The sequence below is a fragment of the Arctopsyche grandis genome, chromosome 5 (genome assembly GCF_051622035.1).
Source record: "Arctopsyche grandis isolate Sample6627 chromosome 5, ASM5162203v2, whole genome shotgun sequence".
Taxonomy (NCBI): Eukaryota; Metazoa; Arthropoda; class Insecta; order Trichoptera; family Hydropsychidae; genus Arctopsyche; species Arctopsyche grandis.
In genome coordinates this window covers 24,361,713-24,389,256 of record NC_135359.1, presented here as the reverse complement: position 1 = coordinate 24,389,256, position 27,544 = coordinate 24,361,713, and the positions used below count along the sequence as shown (strand labels likewise).

At 30.4% G+C, this 27,544-nt stretch overlaps 2 protein-coding genes across 3 annotated transcripts; one reads left to right on the top strand and one right to left on the bottom strand.

Annotated features, from left to right (window-relative positions):
- The first annotated feature begins 477 nt into the window (after positions 1 to 477).
- Positions 478 to 2,528, top strand: LOC143911844 (proto-oncogene serine/threonine-protein kinase mos-like). Its single transcript, XM_077430906.1, has 5 exons — positions 478 to 924; positions 1,024 to 1,424; positions 1,491 to 1,722; positions 1,811 to 1,985; positions 2,091 to 2,528. Exons 1-5 carry the CDS (start codon positions 758 to 760, stop codon positions 2,430 to 2,432), a joined length of 1,317 nt encoding a protein of 438 aa, XP_077287032.1. The 5' UTR covers positions 478 to 757; the 3' UTR covers positions 2,433 to 2,528.
- Positions 2,529 to 2,591: 63 nt separating this feature from the next.
- On the bottom strand, positions 2,592 to 24,337 carry LOC143911523 (uncharacterized). Of its 2 annotated transcripts, none has more exons than XM_077430417.1 (11): positions 23,975 to 24,337; positions 10,013 to 10,102; positions 9,622 to 9,935; positions 5,116 to 5,411; positions 4,846 to 5,032; positions 4,634 to 4,757; positions 4,331 to 4,545; positions 4,036 to 4,222; positions 3,749 to 3,964; positions 3,457 to 3,675; positions 2,592 to 3,371 (listed from the first exon to the last, which is right to left on the bottom strand). In XM_077430417.1, exons 2-11 carry the CDS (start codon positions 10,086 to 10,088, stop codon positions 3,052 to 3,054), a joined length of 2,154 nt encoding a protein of 717 aa, XP_077286543.1. In that variant the 5' UTR covers positions 10,089 to 10,102; positions 23,975 to 24,337; the 3' UTR covers positions 2,592 to 3,051. The 2 variants fall into 2 exon arrangements, with proteins under 2 accessions (XP_077286543.1, XP_077286542.1); XM_077430416.1 differs by lacking the exon at positions 23,975 to 24,337 and adding an exon at positions 13,014 to 13,228.
- Positions 24,338 to 27,544: the final 3,207 nt, after the last annotated feature.

Below are 27,544 nucleotides of genomic sequence, written 5' to 3'. Positions count from 1 at the left end.
TTTTTTTTTTTTAAATAATAATATTTTCCCTTGATGCCATTACGGGTTAGCCTTGAGCCGAAGCCTATGGTATTAAATTTATACATATATAAATTTACAGATTATAAACTTGAAATCATGTTCAAATAGTGATGACAAATAGTAAATAGAATGGTTTTGTAAATTTGATGAGGAACTGTTTTAACAATTAAATCACAAATTCACAGATTCACAGATTCACAAATATCCAAGTCTGACTAGCAGCACTGCAGAAATACTCGGATATAAATTATTTTCAATCGAGGTCAACTCAACGCTCGAACCCAAGAACTTCTCAGTGTTTACCATTAACACAACCACCAAGCTCTACTGCTGGCTATATTTGTATACCTATTTATGTATGTATGTATTATTTGGAGACTGGTATTGGATATAAAATAACAATGATATTTTAAAATAAAGAATAAAAGATAAAAAGAGTTTCGTTAAAAAAAATATATTACCATTATTATTGACTAACCTTTAATAGAAATAGAGACAAAAGGGAGTCACTATTTATAATTTAAGTAAAATTTTATAAACCGATTTTAAAATGCTATTATTTTTAATCAAATATAAGGCTAACACTGTTGAATGTATGTATTCATTATTATATATGCTATCAATACATGCCAATTTGCTTTTATTGTTACAATTAAGATTATTAGTGATGTCAAGCTAATAATATTAGTCAGTGTGTGTCTTTGAATGGTAGGAGCAGGATCTCTACCGTTGCACTATGTCAACTGTAAAATTGTATCGCAAATTTGTGGCAACGCCACTATCGAATAGTTCACCAGGACTTGTCTATTTTACTCCGACAAAGCTTCCGTCTTCCAAAAATTCTTCAAACTTTTTAAAACTTATTGAACCACATTTTTATCCTAAGACAAGCTCTGCTGAGTGGTATGTATATATTTATATACATATATAGATATACAAAACGCAAAAATTACTTTCGGTGGATAATATTTTTTTTTTATATAATAAATGCATTTCTTACAGGTTTAAGAAAAGAGAGAAAAAATTGCAGAAATTTCAATACTATCAAAAATCTCCTTGTTTACCCAAATATCTTCGATATCAATCAATTAAAAAGCGACTTATTTTCACAGATAGCCCTAATAAAACAAAATGTAAAGATCATCACAATTTGGACCTTAATAAAATAATTATACCGTCAATCACTCTCACATCACCCAGTTCTAGAGAAAGCTCCACTGTTCTTAATTTTCAACATGACAATAACTGTATTCAAATTCATACACCCAACGTTGAAAGGATTGCTTCACCAAATATTCAAAATTTAATTAAAAAATTATCAACTCATAGTCAATCTATTAAATTTACTTATCAAGTTTTGGGTCGGGGAAGATTCGGTAGTGTTATTAAAACTAAATATAAAGGTAATATGTCGAAAGCATATTGTAATTTTTATATATTGTATTTATAAAAAAGAAACATATTTAAAGGTAAAATAGTAGCAGCAAAAGTAATTTATAATTATCGGAAAAAAATGAAGCCAATGCTGCTTAGTGAACAGAATGGAATTGGCTTGAACCACAAAAACATTGTCAAAGTTCACTCAATAGCTTGGTCGAACAATTTAAGTACTATTATTATGGATTGTTATGATACTGCTCGTAATCTTCAAAGCCTATTAGATAGTGATGCATTTGAAATCACTATTAACGAACTTTTTAGGTATCATTTAATATCTTGAATAATAAATATATCTTTTACATATGTAGTTAAAAATTTCCATTTAACTAAAATTTTATTTGTATTTCAGATATCCGTTTGACATTTGCAATGCACTTGATTATTTACATTCGAAAAAAATTCTGCATTTGGATGTTAAACCAAAAAATATTTTAACATTTGCAAATAATACCTGTAAACTTTGTGATTTTGGAACATCAATTAAATATGATGAGAATTTTAGCGATGTCTCCTCAGTTTTAATGGTTATTATTACCTTCAAACTGAATAATAATATTATATTTCCAAGCTTTTAAATTGAAATATTTTATTTTATTATTTATGTATTATAATTTTGATACTTGTTACAGCTGCAAGGAACTACTCGATATTGTGCTCCAGAAATTTTAAAAGGAAAATATCCCACTGTTAAGTCTGATGTATACTCACTCGGTATTACTATGTGGCAAATAATTCACAGAGCTACACCCTATGGCTACGGTATAAGAGAGGAGTCTCTCATTTATCAAATTGTTAAAAATGGCTTAAGACCAAGAATAAACAAATCACTCAGCTCTTGCCCGACACTAAAAAATTTCAAAAATATTTATGTTAATTGTTGGAATGCGAATTCTGAAGAAAGATGTGACGTTAAAATGATAAAGAAACAACTCCAATATATAGCAAACTGTAAGGGAATTATTTGCCATTGACTTCTTGAATATTTAACTTATTTATTTATCCTCATACGGAATTGATTCCATGCTCTTTAATAAATTTATATTAATATTTTGAATAAAATCTTATTGACTCCACGTTTTATATTTTATTAACGTCAATATTATATAAAAAAAATAATACAACATATATTTACGTACATATATTTATTAAAATATATCATTCACTATGTTATAATACAAAATATCACATATAAAAGTTATATACAAATTATTTTATGAAAAAAATAATTACTTTAAATAAATATGAGCCATTATAATTTTGGATCTCCAAATATGTATCTTACATATTTTTATACTATAAATATATTACAAATGAAGTACATACAAACTACATCAAATATTTCTGTTTTAATTTGGTCCATCAAATAAAATCATTTAGGAATAAATCACAAATTTATGTAAAATTTCATTTGTACATTATTAAATTTACCATTTTTAAATACTGTTTCAAATCTTATAATTAAAATAATCAATATTTCATTGACCGAATTAAAAAAACTAAGTTTTCTGTCCTCAAACACCATAATTTACAACTTTGTAAAATGCCTTTATACAATGCAAAAATACAATACACGCAACCCTTGATATGATTTTAAAGCTTTATTAAAAATATTAATAAAAGAGATAAAATTGTAATGGAACCTTTCGCTTTTATTACTGAATTGCCTGATGTACTTGTAAAATAGTCCAGGGGCCACCAATGTGAAATTGTTATGAAGGGACCATTTTTTCCATTATTAATATTTTCGTAATGGTGTATATCCGAATCCAATGATTCATCAGGAACATAATCACCACACTGTGGAAATTTCTTTGGAACCGGAGGAAAATCAGAGTGTTCACCCACTTTGAATACCAAAGCCATTCCAATTTCAACATGAAACTCAATATGGCAGTGGAACAACCAGTATCCTAAAATATATTAAAATAGTATTATATTTTTATAAATTTGAACTCTTCAGAAACATCAAATTTGTGTATAACGATTTGAAAGTACCTGGATTATCGGCAAACCATCTAATGATTGTGTACCCTCCATCCGGCACCGTCACTGTATCTTTGAGTGGTGCCTTCGTTAATTTCCTATGAATCTTTCCTGCAGCATCTAGTTTTTTTATTTCATCAATTGTAGTATTTTTTCCAACGCGTTCCATAGCTACAACTCTAAATGCATAACCATGAAGATGAAATGGATGGTTGGCATCAAATGTGAACCCTACAAATAAAATATTGTTAATTCTAAACCAATTTCTAGCATTCCTGCAGCTTTTCAAACAATTCAACGTTACCTTCATCTACCAATATCATTTCGACGACAGAATTGAGAGGCACATTGACTACATGAGTACATTCACAATAGTCATCAACACATCCAGTGACAGTTGATTCGTTACAGAATTTCTGCGGATCAACTCTCGATCGTCCCGGAAGCAATGCGAACGATGGTAGCTTCATACTTATGTGATTTAATTGTGGTGTATAAAGACGAGAACCATTATTATCAACTACAAATTTATATAAGCTTATTATAGTACATAATATTATAATCCTACAATAAAGTTTTCGATTTTTTTACCTTGATGATACCCATAGTGAGGATATTTGTGAAAATGAAAATTATTTTTGGCATAAAAATCATAAGAAATATAATACTGCATATCAGCCTTGGGTCGTAAACTAGGATCGTCTTCTTCTAATGAATCCAATTCTGGGATACTCAATGTCATGGTATGGTTCGTTCCAACATTAAGAGCATTTATTTGCTAAAAAAAATAAAAATCATTTGTACTTTTCTATTTTTTACTATAATACTATATCCATACTATCAATTATCAAAATATAATTTTAAGAATTAATTTTAAAAATCTCACTAGTCCTTCTTGATGTGATTCTTCCCAAGTTGGGTCGCCATCTGGTTCTGCTTCCATAGCTCCATCATAATGTAAAACAGCAACCTGTCTCGCTTTTGTAAAACGCTCATCGCAGTCCATTAAACCTCTGAATCTAATCCAATAATTATCTATTTCTTGATTAGCTTCTATGATGAAATCAAATCTTTCACCAGCATATGTAACTAATGAAACGGCTGAAATATAAGATTCATTTTAATCAAATTAAATACAATAATTAAATTACTATAAATGCATTTGTTAAAAAATTTATATTTAACTAACCTTCAACAGCTTCAAAATCGTTTCCATCACTACTAATCACAGTTATAGTATGATTATCTACTGACATCTCAATAGGACAATTCAAAAACTCTGCATTAATTACTCTAAATCTATAACGAAAACCCTGAAATAAAAAAATATATATAACTAATATGTCCATAAAATATTACACAGAAATAAAAAGAAATCTATATTACACTTGTATTACATACCTGTTCAACATTAAATTTAGCGGCGGGTGTGAAAAATGGTTGACCCCGATAAAATTCTTTAAATCTACCCCTACCATTCACAAGAAGAGATGGTGGTTTATTTGTACCATTCGAATGATGATGACTAGTAAATAGTGAAATTCCTAAATCATGAGTCCAATCCATAACAATCATCACATGATCAGACCTAAATATCAAACGATTTCAATTTCACTCACATTGTTTTACATACTGGAAATGTTCTGATTTTATGTAAACGAATTCCAATACCTATCATAATCATATATATCCACATGTCTATCGTTGGGTTCTCTGACAATGTATGCACCAAAAGCCCCGTCAGCTCGTTGCATCCCAGCATGAGAATGCCAAAAGTGTGTACCCGCATGTGCCGCTGTAAAAGAGTACCTAAAGAGGGACCCAGGACTTATTGGACACTGAGTAACAAGTGGTGCACCATCCATGTATGGTGTACCTCTCTGATGATGACCGTGCCAATGAACGGTTGTTCCTTCGGCCATCAAAGAATTTTGCACATCGACTATAACCATATCACCGAGACACACCTAGAACAATATAAACGATATAATCAATATGAAACAATCGATTTTGAATCGTAAAATATTTAAAAAACTAAAATTTAAACGATATACATAATATGAATATATTTTGCTATTTATGTATTATTATATACTAGCCAAACTTCAAAAATATTTTCATAATAAGTTTAATTTTCAATTTTAAATATATTTCATTTAATGTTTATATTTAATTGTTTAATATAAAAAAATGGTAAAAACTTCCTACATGTAAACAATATAAAAAAACCAATAGAAAAATTAATTAATTAAATAAATTTTCAATAGATATAGTAGTTATATATACTGCAAACAGTATATACATATATAGAAGTTTTTTCTTTTGTTATTATATTCGTACGTTTTGTCGGCAATGTTTTAGCTGTGATGTACATACATATGTATGTCGATTCAAAACAACTATTATAGTACGGCAAGCGTTATCTTTCACAGTAGACACACACAGACACACAAAATAGCGATATTATATATACATATAATATAGCCAGCAGTTAGGCTTAATGGTAGCGTATATATTTAGCACCACTGCGATCGATGGTTCGACTCGTCAAACTGCTGGTTAGATTTGGGGGTTTTGTGACTCCAAATCGATCGTTTCTCTATCAGAGTTTGCCAATTTAATCTGATCATTGTTGAAACCATTGATGTATAATACACTAGATGGGCCCTGACGTGTGATTTTGGTCGGAGATCTTGTCTTCACTAATTGAGGGGTGCGGGGGGTTTAACTAGCGGGGAAGTTGGGAAAAAAAAGGTTTTTTTCCCTACGACGCAGCGGTACCAACCTACCTACTGAGAGAAACTGTGCATGCGCCATGTATTTTGCATGCGCCAAAAGGGAGACCAGTATAAAGCGTGAGGGCGGATCTATGTGTATTATATATCTATGTTTGAAACGGTTCCTGAAAATTGGTAATAGATCATTTCCTGTTGTGACAAAAATTTGTGTGTATAATTTGTAGAAATTATGCACAGAAATCTGAAATCTATAGATATCTCTATAATTTCGTGTTTATTATGTGTATAAAAATTGTAATAATAATTGTGCACAAAATCTAAAAATAATCCATAGATGTCTCTATGATTATTATTTCTGTACTTGATTAATTATTGTATTCCATGTTTATTGAACGTACTGTATACGTTGTCTGACCATTCTCATACACTCGTCGCATTGGAGCGATCTGTAATGACGAGTGTACATTGATTGTAATAAAAAAAATTAAATAAAAAAAAAAATAATAATAAAAAATATGATAAATTTAATACCATAGGCTTCAGCTCAGGGACAACCCGTAATGGCATCATAAGAAAATATATATTTTTAAAAAAGAAAAAAAATAGTAAAAAAAAGAAAAAAAATCTCAAATACATAGAAAGACAAGACAGACAGACACAGAATAGCGCTATGATATAAATATGATATGATGCGATATTGAACTTTGGAGAAAATTCCACTTACACAATTGCTTCAATCGAATCATAACTATCGTTTACAATTACAGAAAGGATAAATTGATTTGATTGCGTCGTTTCACACAACTGCAAAACGGGACAATCATCATTTTAATGATCATTTGCACGCACTCTTCGCGAACAACTAAGTATAGCGGAACAACGATCTATTATATAAACTCATTTAAAGCGAGTGATGATTAAAGAGGTTGTCAATTTATCAAATTGACCTTGTCATTAAGAGTTACTCATATTTTGTTATATAATCAATGCATAAGCTTCAAAAATTTTAATTACTTATCTGAATAAGTAATTTATTTAAGAAAAAAAAATTAATATCAATTTTCACACAATAAATTATTCCATTCAGATTCGAAAAAAATGTTTGATCTCCAAGATGATTCCGAATATGCTTATAGCTGCTGGCAAGATCTGTGTGATTATAAAATTCAGATCGACTGACTCCTGTCAAAGTTTGGCGATTTTATCCAAGTAATAAATCCATATAAAATTGGCACCACCAAAAATCTATACTATACTCCAAAATCATTATCTATTCCCACTTCCTATTCTTTCCGCTTTAGAAAGCAAATACGTTTTCTTGGGAGACAAAAACTTTCCCAAGAAAACGTAAATAGACAGGAAATAGTAAAAATGTTTGACACAGTGAAGTTTGTTCCGTTTGAAATTGAGTACAAATATATTTTAAAATATTTCATATTCAAAGAAACATTGTAAGTTAACGCTAAATTTTAAATATTTGATCTACGTATGTATCTGATTATTTTTAAATTATGTCTCGAATTTCATATTATATTATATTAAAATCACACACAGTTTATATTAAACGAGATCATAAATGGCAAATTTTGGGGTCTCAAATAATAAATAGAGGATTTTGCAGTATATTTTAGGTGCTTAGATGCAATGTAAATGTATGGTGACATATTTTGGTCTATATCAAAAACATTAGAAAAATCGTAATCATAATATATCTTTATTAGTATCCTATGTGCACATAATTATGCTCTCGGTGAAATACCGCAATTCGTATCAACGGAATTAATAATTTAAAATTTAATTCATTTTTTTGAAAAAAAATTATTTTGTTTTTGTCTTCCGATCATATGAACGAAGTGATATGCCGCGTCTCTTTCCACGATATACGATTCCAAGGGAAGGAAGTGAGATGGAGCATGCTAACGAAATTCAAACGCAGCGTGCATTAGACAATTATTAAATACGAGTGGTATTGTCCCCGTTGATTTCAACGGGTGGTTTCGGAAAGGTATTGATACACGAATTAAAATAAAGTTATATGTTATATGTAAGGTAACTTGTAGGTGCGCGCGCACGTAATATTAATCGTAAAAATTATTACACGATCATTACACGATCACCAATCCCACCCGTTCGAAAAAATGAATGAATGTGTGTGTGTGTATGTGTCATCCGTTTCTCAGCCTGACGTAACATGCCTGTCGTCGCTCGGCCTGATGTCACATGACGCTCCACACCCCCACCCCACCCCCCCACTGCCCCTCTACCACGCTTCCTCGCGTCTCCTCGACCACTCGACTCTGGCTGTTTCTCCACGCGTCCGCCACAAACATATTTACACAAATCTTGTCCGTTTTTACATATGTATATAATATCGCTAATCTGTGTGTTACTGTGTGTGTCTGTGTGTGAATCTATGTAAAATAAGGCATGCCGTACTACATTTAATAGTAGTTTCGATTTGTCATACATACATACATATTAAAATGTACGAATATATGTATGTAATATCGAAAGAAAAAATCTTCTATATTCATATATGTATATATATATATATGTATACTGTTTGCTATCAATGTTTCCACTAGGCTAATAGGCGGCGCTAAGTCTCTGAGCATTTACCAATCATTAATGAAAATTTATTTAATTAATTAATTAATTTTTCTATTAGTGTTTTATATTATTTATATGTAAATAGGTAGTTAGGTAGTTTTTACCATTTTTTCATATTAAACAATTAAATATAAATATTAAATTAAATATATTTAAAAGGTATTTGATAAAAAATCGACCACGTGCGAATTGAACACAGCATCGACACATTTCTTTTAATTTATTTTTTATTTAATAACTTAATATGCCACAACCCATGCAATGATATTACATCGGGTACAACACTAGTATATTATAATAAAATTGTAAAACAAAGGAAACGCGGAAAAAGAAAAATGATTTCACCTATAGTTGCAATTGGGCTTGATTACTGAATACCTTCCAACATATTTACCATAAATCCCCTCCAAATATTGAACTAATCATTTAAAATAACGTATTAAATAGACTTTCTATACCAGATTACAAAATAACCTACCACAATAATTGATCCTTAGCAAAAATTGAGTCAGCTCAATTATTCAGAGTATGTGTTCAATTTGAGCAAAAAATAAATAAACACGTTGTCAAACAAGTGCAGTGAAAGTTGCGTTTAACCATGCTCTCAACAAGAACCTATTTACGATATGGCTTCGAGCATACCATGAAAATGCAATATCATCCATCACATTTATACGATGTCCATCAACACCAGCAACGATATATCGCAACAATCAAAAATTTTACTACAGTATGCATGCTAAATTAAATTAAATTTGGTCTATGTACATACATTATATAACATCACAAAGTTTGTTAAAAAAAATTGATCGAAATAAAATGAACTTACCTCAACCCTGGGTCCTGGCATTTTCCTGTTCACTACAGTCAGAGGTCTTCCGATTCCATCAGCTGGTATACAATCTTTCCTGTCACAATCGGTGACATTAAAAGGACAATTGAAGCATGCTTTACTCATCGCTTCATACCACTCCAGTTCAAAATTGTAACGGCACACCATATTTTTTCCTCTTTCGCATTTTCTGTAGCATGGGTGATTTGGACCTTCAAGTTCTTCGGGCTCTTCGGTTATTTCGGTCGCATCTGTAAACGCGGTACTTGTAATGGCCTCATCATCTATGGTCGTCGTTTCCACATCGATATCTAAAAAAGTCAATATTTATATCTCAAACCATAAAAACTATCTATTATTTTCTTTAAATTAATTGCAATTCACTTACAGCACAGTATCACATGTAAGGAAAGTAATACCAACAGTGATGCGTGATATAATTTCCTGGAAAAACCTTTGTCCATTTTCTCACGGGCGCCTATAAGCAAAATAGTTTGCATATTTTTATCTTTAATTCATCCCAGAAAGGCCATAAACATTGTACATTTGATACAAATATTATTAGTATTATACAAAGTACATAAATATAATATCAATTGATATCCGGGTGACCATCACCGCGCCGACAGTCAAAAAATCGAAAATTTTCTTTTACCATGCATACATATGAAAAACGGTTAGTATATACATATTTATATCAGTGGCATGCGGTAAAAATCTCTATCACCCCATCGTAGATCCTCACTTAATTTGTCTGAGCAGGATACAACAGGAACAAGAGGAACAGGCTTTTCCTCCCGTATCCTGCTCGCGCACATTAAACAAGGCTGTATGATAAAAAGAGAGATAATTTCACCGCATGCCACTGATATATATTATATATACATACTACCGTTTACAATGCACCTTTTTTTTTTTTTTGATCTTTCGTCTTAAGATCTTTCGATTTTCTATCTTTGTCTTCCGATATTTGCTTTTTTTATCTTTTGATTTTCGGTGCCGTGATGTAGACCCATCAATTAAAATCTATATAGACATTTATGGTAAAATTTTAAAATTTGCAGCAATTTATACAATTCAGCGAAATTCGAGATTGCCAAAATCTTGAGATTTTGCGAGAAACTAGGTAAGGTTGCCAATATTTTGTAAGCGTCTCAATGAAAATCAGATAAATTGGCAAACTCTGATAGGAAACGATAGACCTGGAGCACAAATATCCAAGTCTGACTAGCAGCACTCGGAATAAATTCTTTTCAATCGAGGTCAACTCACGGGATCGAACACGGCGCCTCTTGGTGCTAGGCAAAATCCCAATCACTGAGCCATGCTGCTGGCTAATTAATATAACAAATAGTAATATTTTATCAAAACACCTAAATAAAGGATGATAAACTGTGTTGCTGATTATTTATGGTGTGGCCAGCAAAAACCAGTGGGATTTGAACCCGTGACCACTCTGTTCAAAGCATTATATGCTAACCACTAATCTATTCTGCTGGTTTCCACTTGTCTATTCTATCATCTCAACGTGATAATTAAATATGCATACATAGATAGTAAAAATAAATTTGCAATCTTCAAAATATTAAATTTCTCAATATCTAAATACATAAATTAAAATCTATCGCAATTAATTAAAAAAAAGCCTTTCGTCAATCTATTTAAAACGGCCAATTCAAGTATCATCATCATCTAATATGCAATTTACGTTCTGATGAAAAACAGTGTGACGTTACTTTAATTGACATATGACAAAAATAGCATATTTAAATGGCCAAATGTGTATACTAAAAAAAGGCTGTAGCAACAAATTATATTCTAAGCCGTTAATGACCCATCTTACAAATAAAAATTGATTCATTTTGGTTCATCACAAACTATTTGTGCAAATCATCAAGACGATTTATGTCGGAATAAATTGATAACTGCAAAAAATAAGCTCACTGTACCTAGAACATAATTGACTATTCACGCACGGCTAACATTAAGCAATATTGTATAAATTTCGTAACTGTTCATATTATAATATACATAATTCGGGGAAGGAAAAGCTCGTTATGCAAATTTCAACAACACTTATCGGGAATACTTATTAAACATCCAAAAAACAGGTTATGTGTGAATATTCGACGATTAGCAGGAAGGTCAAACATGTACATGATATTTCTAATTGATATTTGTTTTGCATTATAAGTGGTCCTTAAGTGAAAGATAAATGGAAAATGAATTCTGTATTTTCTTTTGCAAGGTATTAATCATTTTATTGTATGTATTTGTGCCCCTTAAAAAAAATTCGGATGTGACCAACCCATGACTTTAACTATGTATTTGAGGAATATAAGAAATGTAGGGAAACTTACACAAGACAAAGGTTCTACTTCCGGTTGTCGGATTTTGTTCAAAATTTTTTACTACCTAAAATCACTATAACTATTATACACATTAAATATCAAGAAAATAAAAGTAATTTTAAAGGTCAAAATAAAATAATGAAATATTGTTTTCAAAAAAAATACATAAAAGTACTACTTCCGGTCCGGGTAAAAATATTCAAAAAATATAAGGGTATAAAATTTATAATTTCTATTACATGTAAAAAATTTCAGTCCGATTCGGTTAGCGGCTTGGGAGATAATTGAATTAAAAAACTTAAATAAAAAGAGGACACCTATGTATAAGGGGAGGTACCATTTCCGGTCTACTTAAATATTTGAAAAAAAATTACGTCATATTGATAAGAATTTCAGTTACTGATACTAAGTTTCAATTCGATAGGACTAGCGGTGTTCAAAAAATCCCCCAAAATACACTTACACACAGACATACATTTTTTCTAGATCATGAAAACGTTATCAATGATCAATTCTGAGTTTGAATCAGTCAAAATCTCGAGTTTTCGCATGATCTCAAAACTTCATCTATTGTTACTACGTACATAGATAAATTAAAAGAAGAATCAGAAGAATAAAAAGCATCCTCAAAAAAATTTCATATTTACTTTTGAAACAGGACCAAGCAAGACTTTATTTATATTGGTATGTATAATATGTCTTTCACTAGTTTTATTAAATTGTATGTTGTAAGTCTCATCAATAATTTAAAAATATTATAAGTTCACTTTGCACACACATACATACATGTATAAAATATGCATAGAACATCACACAATATTGGAAAACTATCAATTGGCAAACACTCAAATTCTATTCGAACTGTGTAAATAGTAATATTCTTTGAAGTGATTGAACCCCCTAGTCCAATAAAATTGGTCTAATGAAAACGGCACTTAAAATTATAATTTTCATGAATTAATCAATGAAACAACGAGCACACAATACACTGTAACACTTTACTTGCTCTAACACATGGAATAAATTCTAAAATCGTACTTTTGAGAACGAAATTTTTAAGTCTTGAGTCTCATGCTGCCAATTCTGCCGCAGAGAGGTGGTTGCTAACGTCTCGCCTGCAGAATGGTAACTGACCATATAATAATATGGTATAAACTCAAAAACCACACGGTGTGGTAACTCAGTCGGTCAGGTAGGAATCCGTAGGTCAGTGGTATTCAGACTTCCTCAACCGAAGAGCTGTCTTCAAATGCGAAAATACCACGAGATCATTATTATTTATAATTCTGCAGTTTGACGAAACCCGTTTTTGCAATTCAGTACAAAACAAAATAATAAAAACCAGTCTCATCGAAGACCTGTACGACTATTGAAAACTTAAGCATATAAACACATGTAGACTTCGATCATAACATCGAACACATTCCCAATAAACAAACACATTCATAAACATTTAGCTGTTTTATAAATCTTGGACCAGATTTGGACCGCGGATTCAGTGTTTACTGCTTGCTCGTTTTAGAGGTACAAAACGTCGAGTCAAGCATGAAACATTTACGTCTAATGATTTATTGTTTTCATTCTAACTATTAATTCAGATGATCTCAAACAGACGCACTATATTAATATCTAGATATTTTTATACCCGAAATTTATTTTATACACTTACAAGGCCGAAAGATTTGTGCTAATTGCAGTCTAATGTCACACTATCGCAAATTTTCAATCGTGTCAATTTATAATACATATGTATCGCATGCTTTATGTAAATTGGTTTATCTTTATACTAAAGACATTATAGACAAAACAATCTTATCAAACACAATATCAAAACACATCAGTGGAAGATAACGCCTATAATATTTAACAATGCTGCATTCTTTATTTTACAAAAAAAGAAAAGTGAAAAAATGTATATTCTTCAATCATTCTTACACAGAATGCAAATAAGCCAACGAACTCGCAACATTTTGATAAGAATTTATAATTCAAGCTGTAAAACGAATTCTTATCGTCAAATTTGCCATGCATTATGCAATTCTATAAGAAGACAGACATAGCCGATATATAAATACATTAAAAATTTGGACCCTGAAAAGCAGTTCTTTATGCCTGTTAACGCAACAAACAATGCGAAATTACCGCAAATTCACTACCGTATCGAATTTGCGGTAATGTGAATTAAGATGGCTTGCGTTTTTAATCACACGCTATGCGTTGTCTATGTAGTGTTTATAGGATGCAAAGATCTTAGATATTGATTGTATTGCAAAATTAAAAGGGGTAAAAAAACGACATGATGTGTCGAGTAAATATGTAAATATGTACAGCTAAATTTGAGAACAAGCTAATATTGTTTCAAATTTAGCTTTGAGTAGAGCTAAATTTGAAACAATATTAAAGCATTTTTAAGTTAATAATGTATCACATTGTATGTATAAACCAAAAAAATAGGAAGTATGATAAAATTAAATGATTATTTTACCGCACAAAATTAATTGACACAAGGACTTGTCACCGCAAGGTTGGATTTATTTAATTTGAATTAAACACAAAAAATCATACTCAAGATGCGCACATATTTTCAAAAAATTAAACATCATTATCATCATTAGAAAACCGTATGCTGTTTCGATACATTAAAAGTCAATGTGTGTCTTTAAACAAACAACGATATCAAATTAACAACGAGGCTGGATTTCCCCATACGTCACTCGAATGACTCTACTATGTAGTTTTGTTTTCACTCAATTTGTATAAACCTGTTCTTTGGCGCACATGTTTTTGATTCTTGGTGATGTACCTATAGGAATCCCCAATTTTAAATGGTACGAATGTATCGGATGTATCATACACACACACACAGGAATGCCCAAAAAAAAAAAAAAATATATATATATATATTGGGCATGCTTGGGTATAATTCCCTTGAACTTCGGAGAAATTTCTCATTAATTCGTTTCGTTCTCCAGCTACTACGTGGTAATACGTCATGTCCGTTGTTGCTGAGGCAGTTGGGACTTTATGTCCCTAATAACAATGTGCGTGGTAGACATCATCATTTGATGGCTGTACCTCCTGCCCGCACAGTTCTTTTTCGAATGGCTCCTATTCCAAGAGCTATTCGACTTCTTAATGAAATCGTTGCTGCCGAGACTGAATGTGATATTTTCCACCTTAGTGAGCTTAAATTATTGGATATTACTCTAACCCATTTATCTGGTAGTCTGCGCTCATCATTGTTTTTATGATTGATTGTGATTTATGAGTGGAATTTTGATTAACTCTCTTCCGTTTGGGCCTCACAGGGATGTTTTGTATTTTCAGTTGGTTCTTATTTATTGGAACTGGCTTGTAGGTGCAAGGCATTCCTTATGTTATATTTTATATTCGATATTTTTACGTATCTGCTATTATAATTGCTATTGCTTTTTTTATGATTATGTATAAATGTATTATCGTCTGTGTATATATTCTGTGTATATAGTCATATATTTATATTTATTTTTCTTTCTCTCTTTTCTTTTATAAGACATTCCCTTCTTTGTTGTTTTTTATAATTTGTAATTATTATTATTATTATTATTAGTTGTTTTTGTATATATATGATTTGTTTTTGTTATGTCTAATTTCTTGAGTTATTATTTTGTGTCTTTTCTTTTCTGTTATATTTTTTAACCATTGTGGCGCATTAGGAATTCCTGTAATGCTACAATGGTCCAAACTTTAAATAAATATATATATATATATATATATATATATATATATATATATATATATATATATATATATATATATATATATATATATGTGTTTGTGTGTGTGTGTGTGTGTGTGTGTGTATTATTAACATTAAAATTATCTTTAGATGTGGTACGAGTTTTTGTAACTCAATATAAAATAACTGAACTTATGATCTACAATTATGCATTTTTTTACATTAAATATAATACGTACATACATCTATTACTACATATGTCTTACTGCATCTTACATTAAAGCCACTGCAGACACTAGCAAGTAATTTGTTAAAATAAAATCACCGGAATAACCCAGCAATAATAAATGATTACAAAAACTAAGGATCATAAGAGTTTGTTCTGAGAAATTTTCATTATTCTTAATTTTTTTCAATGCATAGTCATTTCATGCTTGATAAACCGAATTTTTTCATTACCATTTATTATCAATCACAATTACAAATGTAAAATGTAAAAAATATGATTTATTATTTGCGAATATAGTTTGACGTTCAACAATCTATTTGTTGGCGGAAGTGGTTTAACATTTAATTTTTTAATCCGCCTAATGTGTAAATCATCAAACATGATCATTAAATTTTAACCACTAACCGTGTGATAAGGAAAGTAATACGGACATCCTCTATTAATCCATGATTTTCCTTTTGTATTTTTACATACATATGTATATCTTAAAAAGTACTAACCACTGAATTTTCCTATCCATGCAAAATTTCCACGAAGAAGATAAAATAAGAATAAATTAAAGACGGTTCATCTCAACATTTGCCTTAATCATTAAATACACACACACAATAAAAATAAAAATAAAACATCATGATGTTGTTTGTATAATGCATAATTTAAAATACGAATGTTTACTTTAATTTAACGTTCAAATCTTATTTTTCATTTTTGGCAAATAACTCTCATTTATAGATGTTTTTCAGTATAAATTCCACACAGTATATTATGTATACACATGTAAAATGTTCGTACGTTTATTTCCGACTATAATTTTTTTTTTCTACATCAATTATTTTGCTAACTACGTTATTTGTTATTATAATACACGAGAGTTTTTACCCGGCATCGCTCGGTATTTGTAATATAAACCGCTTAAACACGGCCAATCTAATAGTAAAAATTTTATTAAATTTATTTGAATAGTTTTATTTTATTTAAAGTTATTTCAATATTCATTTGATTTCTTATTAAATTAAACGTCACGGATTCTACGTACCAGACAAAAAAACAAACATATGTACATACATACATACAAAGTCTCATTCGAAATTACATATATACATATATGTATTAGATACATATATGTAATTGTTATGCTGAGAATCATATTTTATACCAAAAACTAATACAATCGAAATATTCTCTCCGTTTATTTAGCTTACTGATCAAAGTCATCATACTGATTCGTTCAATATAAAATATGAGAACATAAAAACATTACACTTTAAAAATTTAACGAATCATTTCATAATTATAAGACAATTGAGAAACATTGATGTGCATATATTTTTTTAATTTTCTTGGCTCTCGTTTTTATCGTTCAATAAACTTCGAATTCATGATTTATTGATTTCGTTTGTTTCGTCACGAGTACACCTCAACGATGATTCACCAGCCTAAACCAGATTTTCCGAAGACGTCAGTTTAACGCTGGACTGGTTGCAAACGCCAGAATCATATATTTTTTTTTAGTTTATCAACAAATGAATTCAAATAAAATACCGTTTTCTCATACGCCTAGCTGAGTAGTATTTCTTATATTGTGCATAAATTTGCACATTCAAACTATGGTATCCGAAGTGTAACATTATGCAAGTACATACATACATACATACAGAATGCGTCTTCATTATGTATCATCGTTTACAGCCATTCACCATCCACTGCTGGATGAAGGTCTCTCCAACACTCTTCCATTCATCTCTGTTTTGCACAACTCTCATTCATCTCACCCCACACATTTTCCTAATTTCATCATCCTTGCAACCTGCCTTTTACATTATCTCGGGTACCATTCTAGCACTTCATTTGTCCACTTTTTGTTCATTCTTCTAGCTACATGACCCGCCCATTGCCATTTCAATATCTTCACTATATATCCATTACCCTTGTCATACTTCTCACCAACAATACGTTGGAACTGGATACTCGTTTCTTATCTCTCCTCTTTATGCCGATCATACAGCGTTCCATACTTATATGAGTACATTGGACCTTGTGTAACATCTTGCCACTTAATATCCAAGTTTCACATCCATTCGTCATCACTGGCGAAACATATTGATCGAAGATCTTTTTATATATTACTAGTTATTTTACCCAGCTTCGCTCAATATTTGTAATATATGTAAACAGCGAAAATATAATATTCAACCAATTGAATTGTCGTCATAGAAACTTTCTTTTGTTTACGAAATTCCCAACCAAAGATACTTACATATATACATACATACATACTTACATACAAAATCTCTTTCGAAATTATATATTAGATACTATAGATATTTTATACAATACTTAATCGATGTCGTTTTAATGACTTTAAGGCGCATTTACGAAAAACATCGACAATATTTTGACTAAAGTTTGCAGGAAACGGTCCTGTTAAGTTTAAGAAATAATTTCCATAGTGTACATTTAAGTCGAAGTTTTTATTCATTGCAAAATGGGGTCAATCCCTAAAATTCGTTTGATTTGAATATCAACTTATGTATGTACGTATTTGCGCACATTCGGACGATCAATGAGTGTTTTCCTAACTTTCACTTCCCAAAACGTATCATTACTAAAGGTTTTCACTTCTACTAAATGTATTTATTAAATCATAGGATTTAATAAATACATTTAGTAAACTCAATAATCAGGAATCAAATATTTTATGTTGCGTGTGTGCGAATCACGTCATTTTATCAACTTTATTTTCCAACTCACGAACACAATATGATTTTTGTATTGTTTTTAACCAAAAGTGCAATGATTTCATTTTGTAATTTGAAATGCGCTTAACTGTTGCACTTAGAATGCATTAGAGCATCTCACAGAATACTTACACAATTGGAGCATAACTTTATCCGAATGACTGTCTCAATATTTGTGTAATAAATTAAACGTTTCTAACCGTAAAATCATAGATAGCCGCATTCTCGCAAAAATTGATAAATATTTGAAAAGAGTACAACTGAAATACAAAAGCATTGTTTTTATATCTTTATTTTAATGATAGTTATTATAAACTTGGGCGACGCGAAATGAAACAAAACGTTCACACGACAATGCACCCAAAGAGTTAACCGTTGTTTACAATATACCGTTTAATATAAATTTTTAATAAATATGCATATGTGGACGATCACTATAATCATTCTGAGTATGAATTTACGTGAAAAAATTGAATTGTGCAAATCGAATTACATAATAATGAGTTTATCGGGTTATGTTCGTTTATTGACATTGACTCGAATCGCACGCTTTCACTGACAGATGTACTGATTGCACAATACGAATTTACGCGCAAAACTTATGTACATTGGACAAAAGCAAGGACTGGATTTTTTCTTTGTGTATAAATTCTCGTAAACGTTGAGGGAATCTACCCGTTCATTTTTAATTCGAATTGAATACGCTCATATTGAAAATAGTACACACTCAATAGTTCTCACTTAAGTCGTCAACTTGCGATGTGTATCCGTTTAAAAAAAAACTATTTTCACACATCAATGGTCGCAGCGATTGTTAAGTAATCTTAAGTATCAATTCTAAACGTGGTTGAATCATTGCAACATTAACTCTTTCAAAGGTCGCCAAACTTGAAGAGCTCGTTAGAATCTTTTATGCGATCTCGAGACCCGTTGCAAATCGCTTTTAAAACCTAATTCCTATTCCGCATTCCGATAGCTAATTAGAAGAAGTTTCAATAAGGAGAGCTTCAGGTGTGGATATACCCAAAAATGTCGTCGTGATTTATAATGCGGTTGTCCTTCTGCGTAATAGGATTAACATTCAAAATTCACACCGATTTGAAAGTGTGGACACAAGTTGGCTTATATTTTGCTAAAATGCGTCAAGCATTAACTAATCATTAACATTTAGTTAACAATCAAGATTATATTTTACACAATAGGTAGGGTAATGAATCAGTTGACACAAGCAATGTATTGTGTATAAATTAACATTTAATAGCATTGATATTAAATGATAAGTGCTATTTCCAAATAACATTGTTTGATTATATATTATGTACTATATACATAGAGATTACAATTAAGATTATCGATTAAAAAAAATGTAATACTTTTGATTTTACATCGCGATCATTCTGAAAATGCATGTACATATTTAAATGAGTATCTACCAGGGATCCCAAATCCGAATATTCGAATACTTTACATACGAACGTATTTCTTTTAGTTCTATTGGATGTTCCGGATAATGATTCTCATAAAATTTTAATAATATCTTGAACTTCTTAAAACTACAAATACATAATTTAAAGCTACTATTCGATATTCTATAGTCGAATATATTCGAATATTTGGGATCCCTAGTATCTACAATATATACAGAGTGGTCCATGGGAAACGGACGTTATTGTAATGAGTATTTCTCGGCGTTCGAAGAGAGTAGGAACCTGTGATGATGCTTGTTCAACTCCTCACTATATACATATACATATGCTATTTGGTTAGTTATGCCAGTGATCATGAATACAATCAGAACTTCGAAGATGAGATTGAGGTATCAACAGGGAAAATATATGATTCCAGCAGATGGGGCCAGTGTCCATACAGCCGAAGCTTCATTGTCCATACAGTTAATTGCATACTTTGGTGATGTCCCCTGGCCTGCCCGTTCACTTGACCTTTCCTTGTGTGATTTTTATTTTTGGAACTATCTTAAAGCACACGTGTATGAAAAAAAGTCACCTACGCTGAAAGAATTAAAGTCCGCAATACAAAATCAAATCGAACAAATAGAAACACTGAGAAAAGTGAAGGCGAATTTCCAAAGACGACTCCAAATGTGTGTTCATGAGAGTGATGTTATAATATTTATCGCGCATAAACATATCAAAATGGCATATTATATTACCTTTATTTATATGTCAATAAATATTTTTTAAACAAAATATTGATGGAGTACTGTTTAATTTATAGCCATCCGTTTTTCATAGACCAACTTGTTAATATGTATGTACATAAGTAATATTATATGTAACTACATACTATTAAATTTAGACGATTTGAATATATGGAATTAAAATGAACGCGTTTCAATTTGAGGTTTCATATTATACACTGAGACGGCTATTACAGTTTTGAAACCTATGACATCCAGTGGGATTTGTTTGACACAACAACACCTGTAAAACGAGGACCACGTGAGTGAAGGTTGTTTGTTTACTTATTAGCATGCATCCAAGACGAGTATTACAGCATCCTGACAATCGCACGTTCAACAAACACACTTGCAATATGCAAATCTAATTATCTATTTAACCTATTGAAGGTAGTACCGACGGACAAAGGGAAAATATAACTTATCGCGAATTAAATTCCGATGATCTTATGCATTAGGATAGATAGACGGATCTTAATAATATAATCAATGAATTAGTATCGATTCGATACAATTGGTATCCGGTAGTTTGGTATGCTTGAAGGTAAAACTTAATGATTTTACTCGCAATTTTTCCTCAACGAATGCTGGTTATCTAAAGTTGACTCATATAGTCATTCCAAAAATAGCTGAATAGCGCCAGGTATACGAATATATATGTATGTATATGTAGCTCTCGAAGAAGTAACTGTTCTGAATTTAAAGCCTACCTAAAATGCTAATCGGACTATCAGTATCAGTGAGGCCTTGGTGTGCAACTTGCTTTGGTCACGGGTCATGCACGCAATATCAAAATTTTTAAATTAAATTTGTCTATCATCACTTCAAGGCATCTTTTGGGCTTGTTACTTTGTTAAAGTCGCAGTGGGTCAATAGCATTGACAATTAACCAAATGCAAACCGCGAGGTTTGAACGTCCGGTAGGCGACACAAATTTCATTGCCATTGAAGAGCCACTAAGCAAGACATGTATGTGAGTTACTTAGACATGAAAAAAAATGCAACAAAACCTTAAATTATTGTCATTGTTTCAAAAAGTCGCAACATGAAAATGGCAATGACACGAATGACGGCTAAACACATTATACCTATGTACATATGTACTCGTATCTTGATAGATCGGCGCATCACTCTTTGAACTGTTTAATTATCCTTTATTTTTTCTTATTCATAATGATTAGTACTTTACTTAACAAATCATCAAGAGATCATTCTGATAAAATTCTTAGACCTTGTTCGCTATCGTGGTGAACAAATTAAACGAGAACAATTAATTGGCAGACATGCAAAAAATATTTCTCTAATTGTTGTAACACTTATCTGTGTCCTTTCGTAATGGAAAAATGTCACATAAACAATTACACATGTATCTGAGCTATATGGGTATGCTAAGGACTAACTTTTCCATTGCGGGTACATTATTATTCTTATTTTAACACAACCGTATCAGTTTTATTGTTATTTCAAGGCCAATTTTATATTATTAAAATTCTAATCAAATCAAAAGTGTGGTTTGTTTTACCAATAGGTGTACCTTTGTGAGTACTTGATATGGATACGAACATTGCATGATTATAACAATTCCGAGTGCCATTATATTAATTGGAAAAAATCTACACTTGATTGGCAAGTACGCATTTTGGAGTCACCCAATTGAGAATAATTAAACGATCCAAAGTGGGGAAAATACCGTGTCGCAAATCGCAATGTCAGTGAAAAGGTCAAGTAGGTTCATTATCCACAGAAACTTAAGTAACCGACAAGAAAATTATAATCACATGTATATTCATACAATATTACAGTTTTTTTTACTCGAATATATGAATTGAAAATATCGTTTATATGACTTTTTCAAATAAATTGTGCTATGTATTATATTTACTTGGGAATTGTACAATGCCATCTTTTAAAATAACATAATTTTTCGTGTACGAATAGCTAGCCTTGCTGAATTGTATACAGATGTCACAGCACATTGTATTGATGTAACTATAAATATTATTCAATATTGAACTAATCTAATCATTTTTAACTTTAATTGGACAAAATAAATAAATAATGGTTTTTAAATTATAAAAAAAATGTAAAATAGTATCCATACATACATATATTATGCAATATGCCTAAAAATAATCTTATACATCCAGTTCCTATGAAATAAAATTAAATGCACTTTATTAATTCCTGCATATATTAATCAAAATGTATGAAACAATTTTCAGATTTCAAATGTCGAGTAAATTTTTAAACATTTTCCATCTACACAAATATTTTACAAACAATAATAATTATTATTGTATTATATACATATACAAAATTTACATTCAATATATTATAATGTATGTACATACATAAGTACACATGCTCAACATTGTCACAAATGGCACACTCATCATTTATCTGCTTTTTTTTTCGTTTATGACTTTTAGTGTTTTACGACGAGATCATAATGTCAATTTTCTTTACATTTGTTTGAACTTGATTTATCAGTATCATCAAAAGCCATAAACAAAATGTGACTATAAGCTTCTTCATAATCCACTAACAAACTACGTTTCCACTGAGATAGTGACACCGATGAAAAAAAAACCAAGTCGTCACACTCCTTTTAAAATACATATGTACTTTGATAAAGCATACAAATATGAAATGTATCATCTGCATCTACATATGTACATACATATAATACATGATACACGCATTCAATATGTATATATATGTACATACGTATATGCAACAGAAAGACATGTAATGTTTATATTTTTCAATGAAATTGAATGATATAAATACAAATATGTACAGACATGCGATGAGTAATAATTCTAATGAATTGTTTTTAAAGACAATTAATCCTTTTGTATTGTAAATAAATTTTACTAAAAAAACTCATGTGAACTATTACATAACAAACGTGTAATGGGATCCAAATTACGTGCTTTGAAACAGTACTCAATTAGTTTGTCATAATTATAATTAGTATTCACAGACATCAACATAAATTCATTTTAAGAATATATATATATATATATATATATATATATATATATATATATATATATATATATATATATATATATATATATATATATCTTATAAATAAAAATAATTTGTATTTACCTGAATGGGCTTCCAGAACTTGTGCAGACTTGAATTTCGGCGCTTGTATTTCACTTAATTTATTAAAAATAAATAATTTAAAAAATAAATATATCACAATTACTTAATGTATTTATGGAAAAACCAAAAACAAATTTTTTCAACAGCTAAATGATTCTATTGAGAAGCGCATTTTCTTCCTGAAGATCATTTTCTTTCTCATGTATGAATCCAGGTTTTTAACATTCAACGGTTGGAATCATCGTCCGGTTTAAACTTGAATTATAAAAATTGATTTTTGTGAAATTGAACTAAAACGAAGCTAGGTGTGAAGTTGATGTTTGATTTTGACGACGCTTATCGCACGACTACCGAATCCGCAATGAAATGCAAAGTGCCACATTACATCGTCTTATAGTGTCTGGAATGTGACGTACCATTTTAATTGCAGTCGTGAGCGTTCGTCTTTCGTGGAATATATATCGGGATAAAAAGAATCCAGCAGTTTTTACGATCGCGTAAGCATTGCATTTTTACATTTTGTAAATATTTTTGTAAGGGTGTTACCAACAAATTCCAGCCGAAGTGGTGATAAGACGAAGGTCAAATAATAAACAGTTCTTTAAATAAATTAAATACATATTTATTTACAAACTAGGTGTAGGTCGATTTCATATACATATTCAATAGTACATAGTAAATATGTACATAAACTATAAACGAATTCATAATTAAAGCCATCAAATCAATATTTTTTTATAACTACTAATTTTCAAACATTTTATGATTACTTGGCTACTTAAGAGGGCTGTACACCCGAAAACTTAATTTTGTTGCCGTTCCTTTCTTCGATATATACATATATTGAGTGAATGCGACAGTTTCGCTTCGACCAGATAATACGTATTTTAAATCGAGGTTTCGTATTCTCCTATTTTCTCCTCCAAAACTGGACCAATTTTTAAAAAATTTTCATCATCGGTATGAGAAAGATATTTTCTGTGCAACTATGCGCGTATTTTTTTTTAAAACGACCATTAAATAAACACGCTAGACTCTTTTCGTGGGTGTAAAAAAAGAGGCGATTTTATAGATGTTTGGCGGCTCCTAGCTCCTATAAAAAATAACTAATCCAAAAAATAAAACGATAGATGCATCCTAATGGTGGATATCCATAGCATATTAAAAAATAATTTCTCTAGTGCCATAATTGAGGAAGGGAGAAGTTTAATACGTTAGTATGGACAAGGCGCTGGTGTCCAGCCCTCTTAATAGTTACATATATATATATATATATATATATATATATATATATATATATATATATATATATATATATATATATATATATATATATATATATATATATATATATATATATATATATATATATATATATATATATATATATATATATTATTTTCAAAGACGTCGATTTACAATATATACATATACTAAAATGTGAGCAATTCAAATAATACAATTAAAAATTCAATAAAAACTATAAACATTTTAATGGTCACGAAAATATACATTTTTTACGTAGACTTTATGACTTCGTAGAAAAAAGTTTTTTTTCTGTTATCTTGCATTTGACACTGTTGGAACGCGTGTTGTTATTTGCCATTACCCTAATGATCATCCGGCTTATACTTATGACTGGCGGTGGAGTTTCCATTTCCCAAGAAAAAGGGTTAATTGCTATTGTCCTACAAAGCTAGAGAGCAAAAAAAAAAGGTTGAAGATAGAAATTGACAATAGTAAATCCTTTTTTTTGGGCAAAAGTATCCTGATCGCCTTTCTTTACTTATGACCAAAGATCGGCGTTCGATGGATGCTTTTCGCACAAAAAACCATGTTTTTTGCTCTCTTGCTTTGAAGACTAATTGAGTGGTCTATTGTTATTTGAAAAGCATCCATCAACCTCTTAAGACTACTTATGGTATGTATAGAATGATTTAGACATCTATCCTATTGAGAACTAAAAAAAATAGTATCGTTTTTTTTTTGTATTTCTGGCTCCATCTACATGTTGAAGCTCAAAAAAAGGAAATAATACTTATTAAAACCTTGTTTTTTATATTTACCATGGGGCCATTACAGGATTCCCCAAGGTGACATCTATGTTTAAAGTTGTACACTCATACATATGTACTATGAAGGTGACAAAGAGAGAATAGGTGGCTAATTTGTTGATGGACTGTTTCAACAATTAAATCAAATAAATTGGCTAACTCTAAAGGAAACGATCGACCTGGAGTCACATACTATAATATTTATATGTATATCATAATATGAATATCCAAGATCTGAAAACTGTTATTCAAAATTTCCCTTAACCAAAAGATTTTTTTTTGCCACTACACTAGATTTGAATAAAGGCTAGACTTAATCGTTTTTGATAAGATATCCACTGCAGTTATTGACCACTTAATGTTTAAGTGGTCAATAGTAGTCAATGGGAAGATTTATACACGTACTCTTTATCATGAACCATTCATCAAAATGTAAAATATGTTAGTGTTGAGACGTTATTTTTGATGTAGCTTCACGTCCATTATATACACATTATCATCAATCATCATACATAAAATTATTTTCAATGGAATGCTAGAAATATTTTAGAAAATAAACGAAAGAATAGTTGTGCACTTATATACGCTAATTAATGCAAACTGCGTTTAAGCAAGGCCAACGGGTGGCGTGTACAGTGTGCGATGCACACAGGCGCTATAAAATAAAATATGCCAAAAATATGTCAAAAAAATATGAGACAAATTTTCGGCACCAAAAAGGTAAAGAACCACTTTTTAGATGCTTAGATTTTCAAAAAGATGATAAAAAAATGTTTTCTAGGGGAGAGACATACACAAGCAAAAGATAACGCGCCGGGCCTGTATTTGAAAAATGTATCTCAACAAATCTGAATATTCTTATCAAATGTCATAATCCTTTTAAATCATGATGATAAAATGACTAAGAAATATTTAAATTCTGATTGAATATATACTAATAATAGGCGCGACATTGAATATATCATAATTAACTTCTTAACACTAACATATTATCGTATATATTTTTTTTCCATTTTCATTGATAAACTGTTAACTCAATTAGAATTTATTTGACGAAGAGTCCCTTTGGCGGATGGTTGTCGACAGATTGTCCTTTGATGAATATGTTTTTGTGACAATTTACGTTTATACCTTGTATAATATAGCTGAATTGGCAATATATGTATAGTTTCATTTATTATACACAATTTCATGCATTTTTGTACAACTATCAAACAATACTGTGGACTGACTAAGTCTCCAAATCAACTTATTATTATTGCTATAAGACACAAGTTGTAGACAAATTTTATTTCATAGAACATGAACACGCCTTTACAGATCACTTTTTCCATATTTTGAACGTCAGTGCCACTTTAACCTATTTGCTGAGAATTCTCTTATTCTTGTATATATTTTTTCAATGTGTAAACAATAAAACAAAATTATATGATTAAAACCAATAAAATTTATAAATTTTTCGCTGTCACCATTAACAGGTGGGAAGTTTTTAAGGAAAATTCACCATCAGTTACAT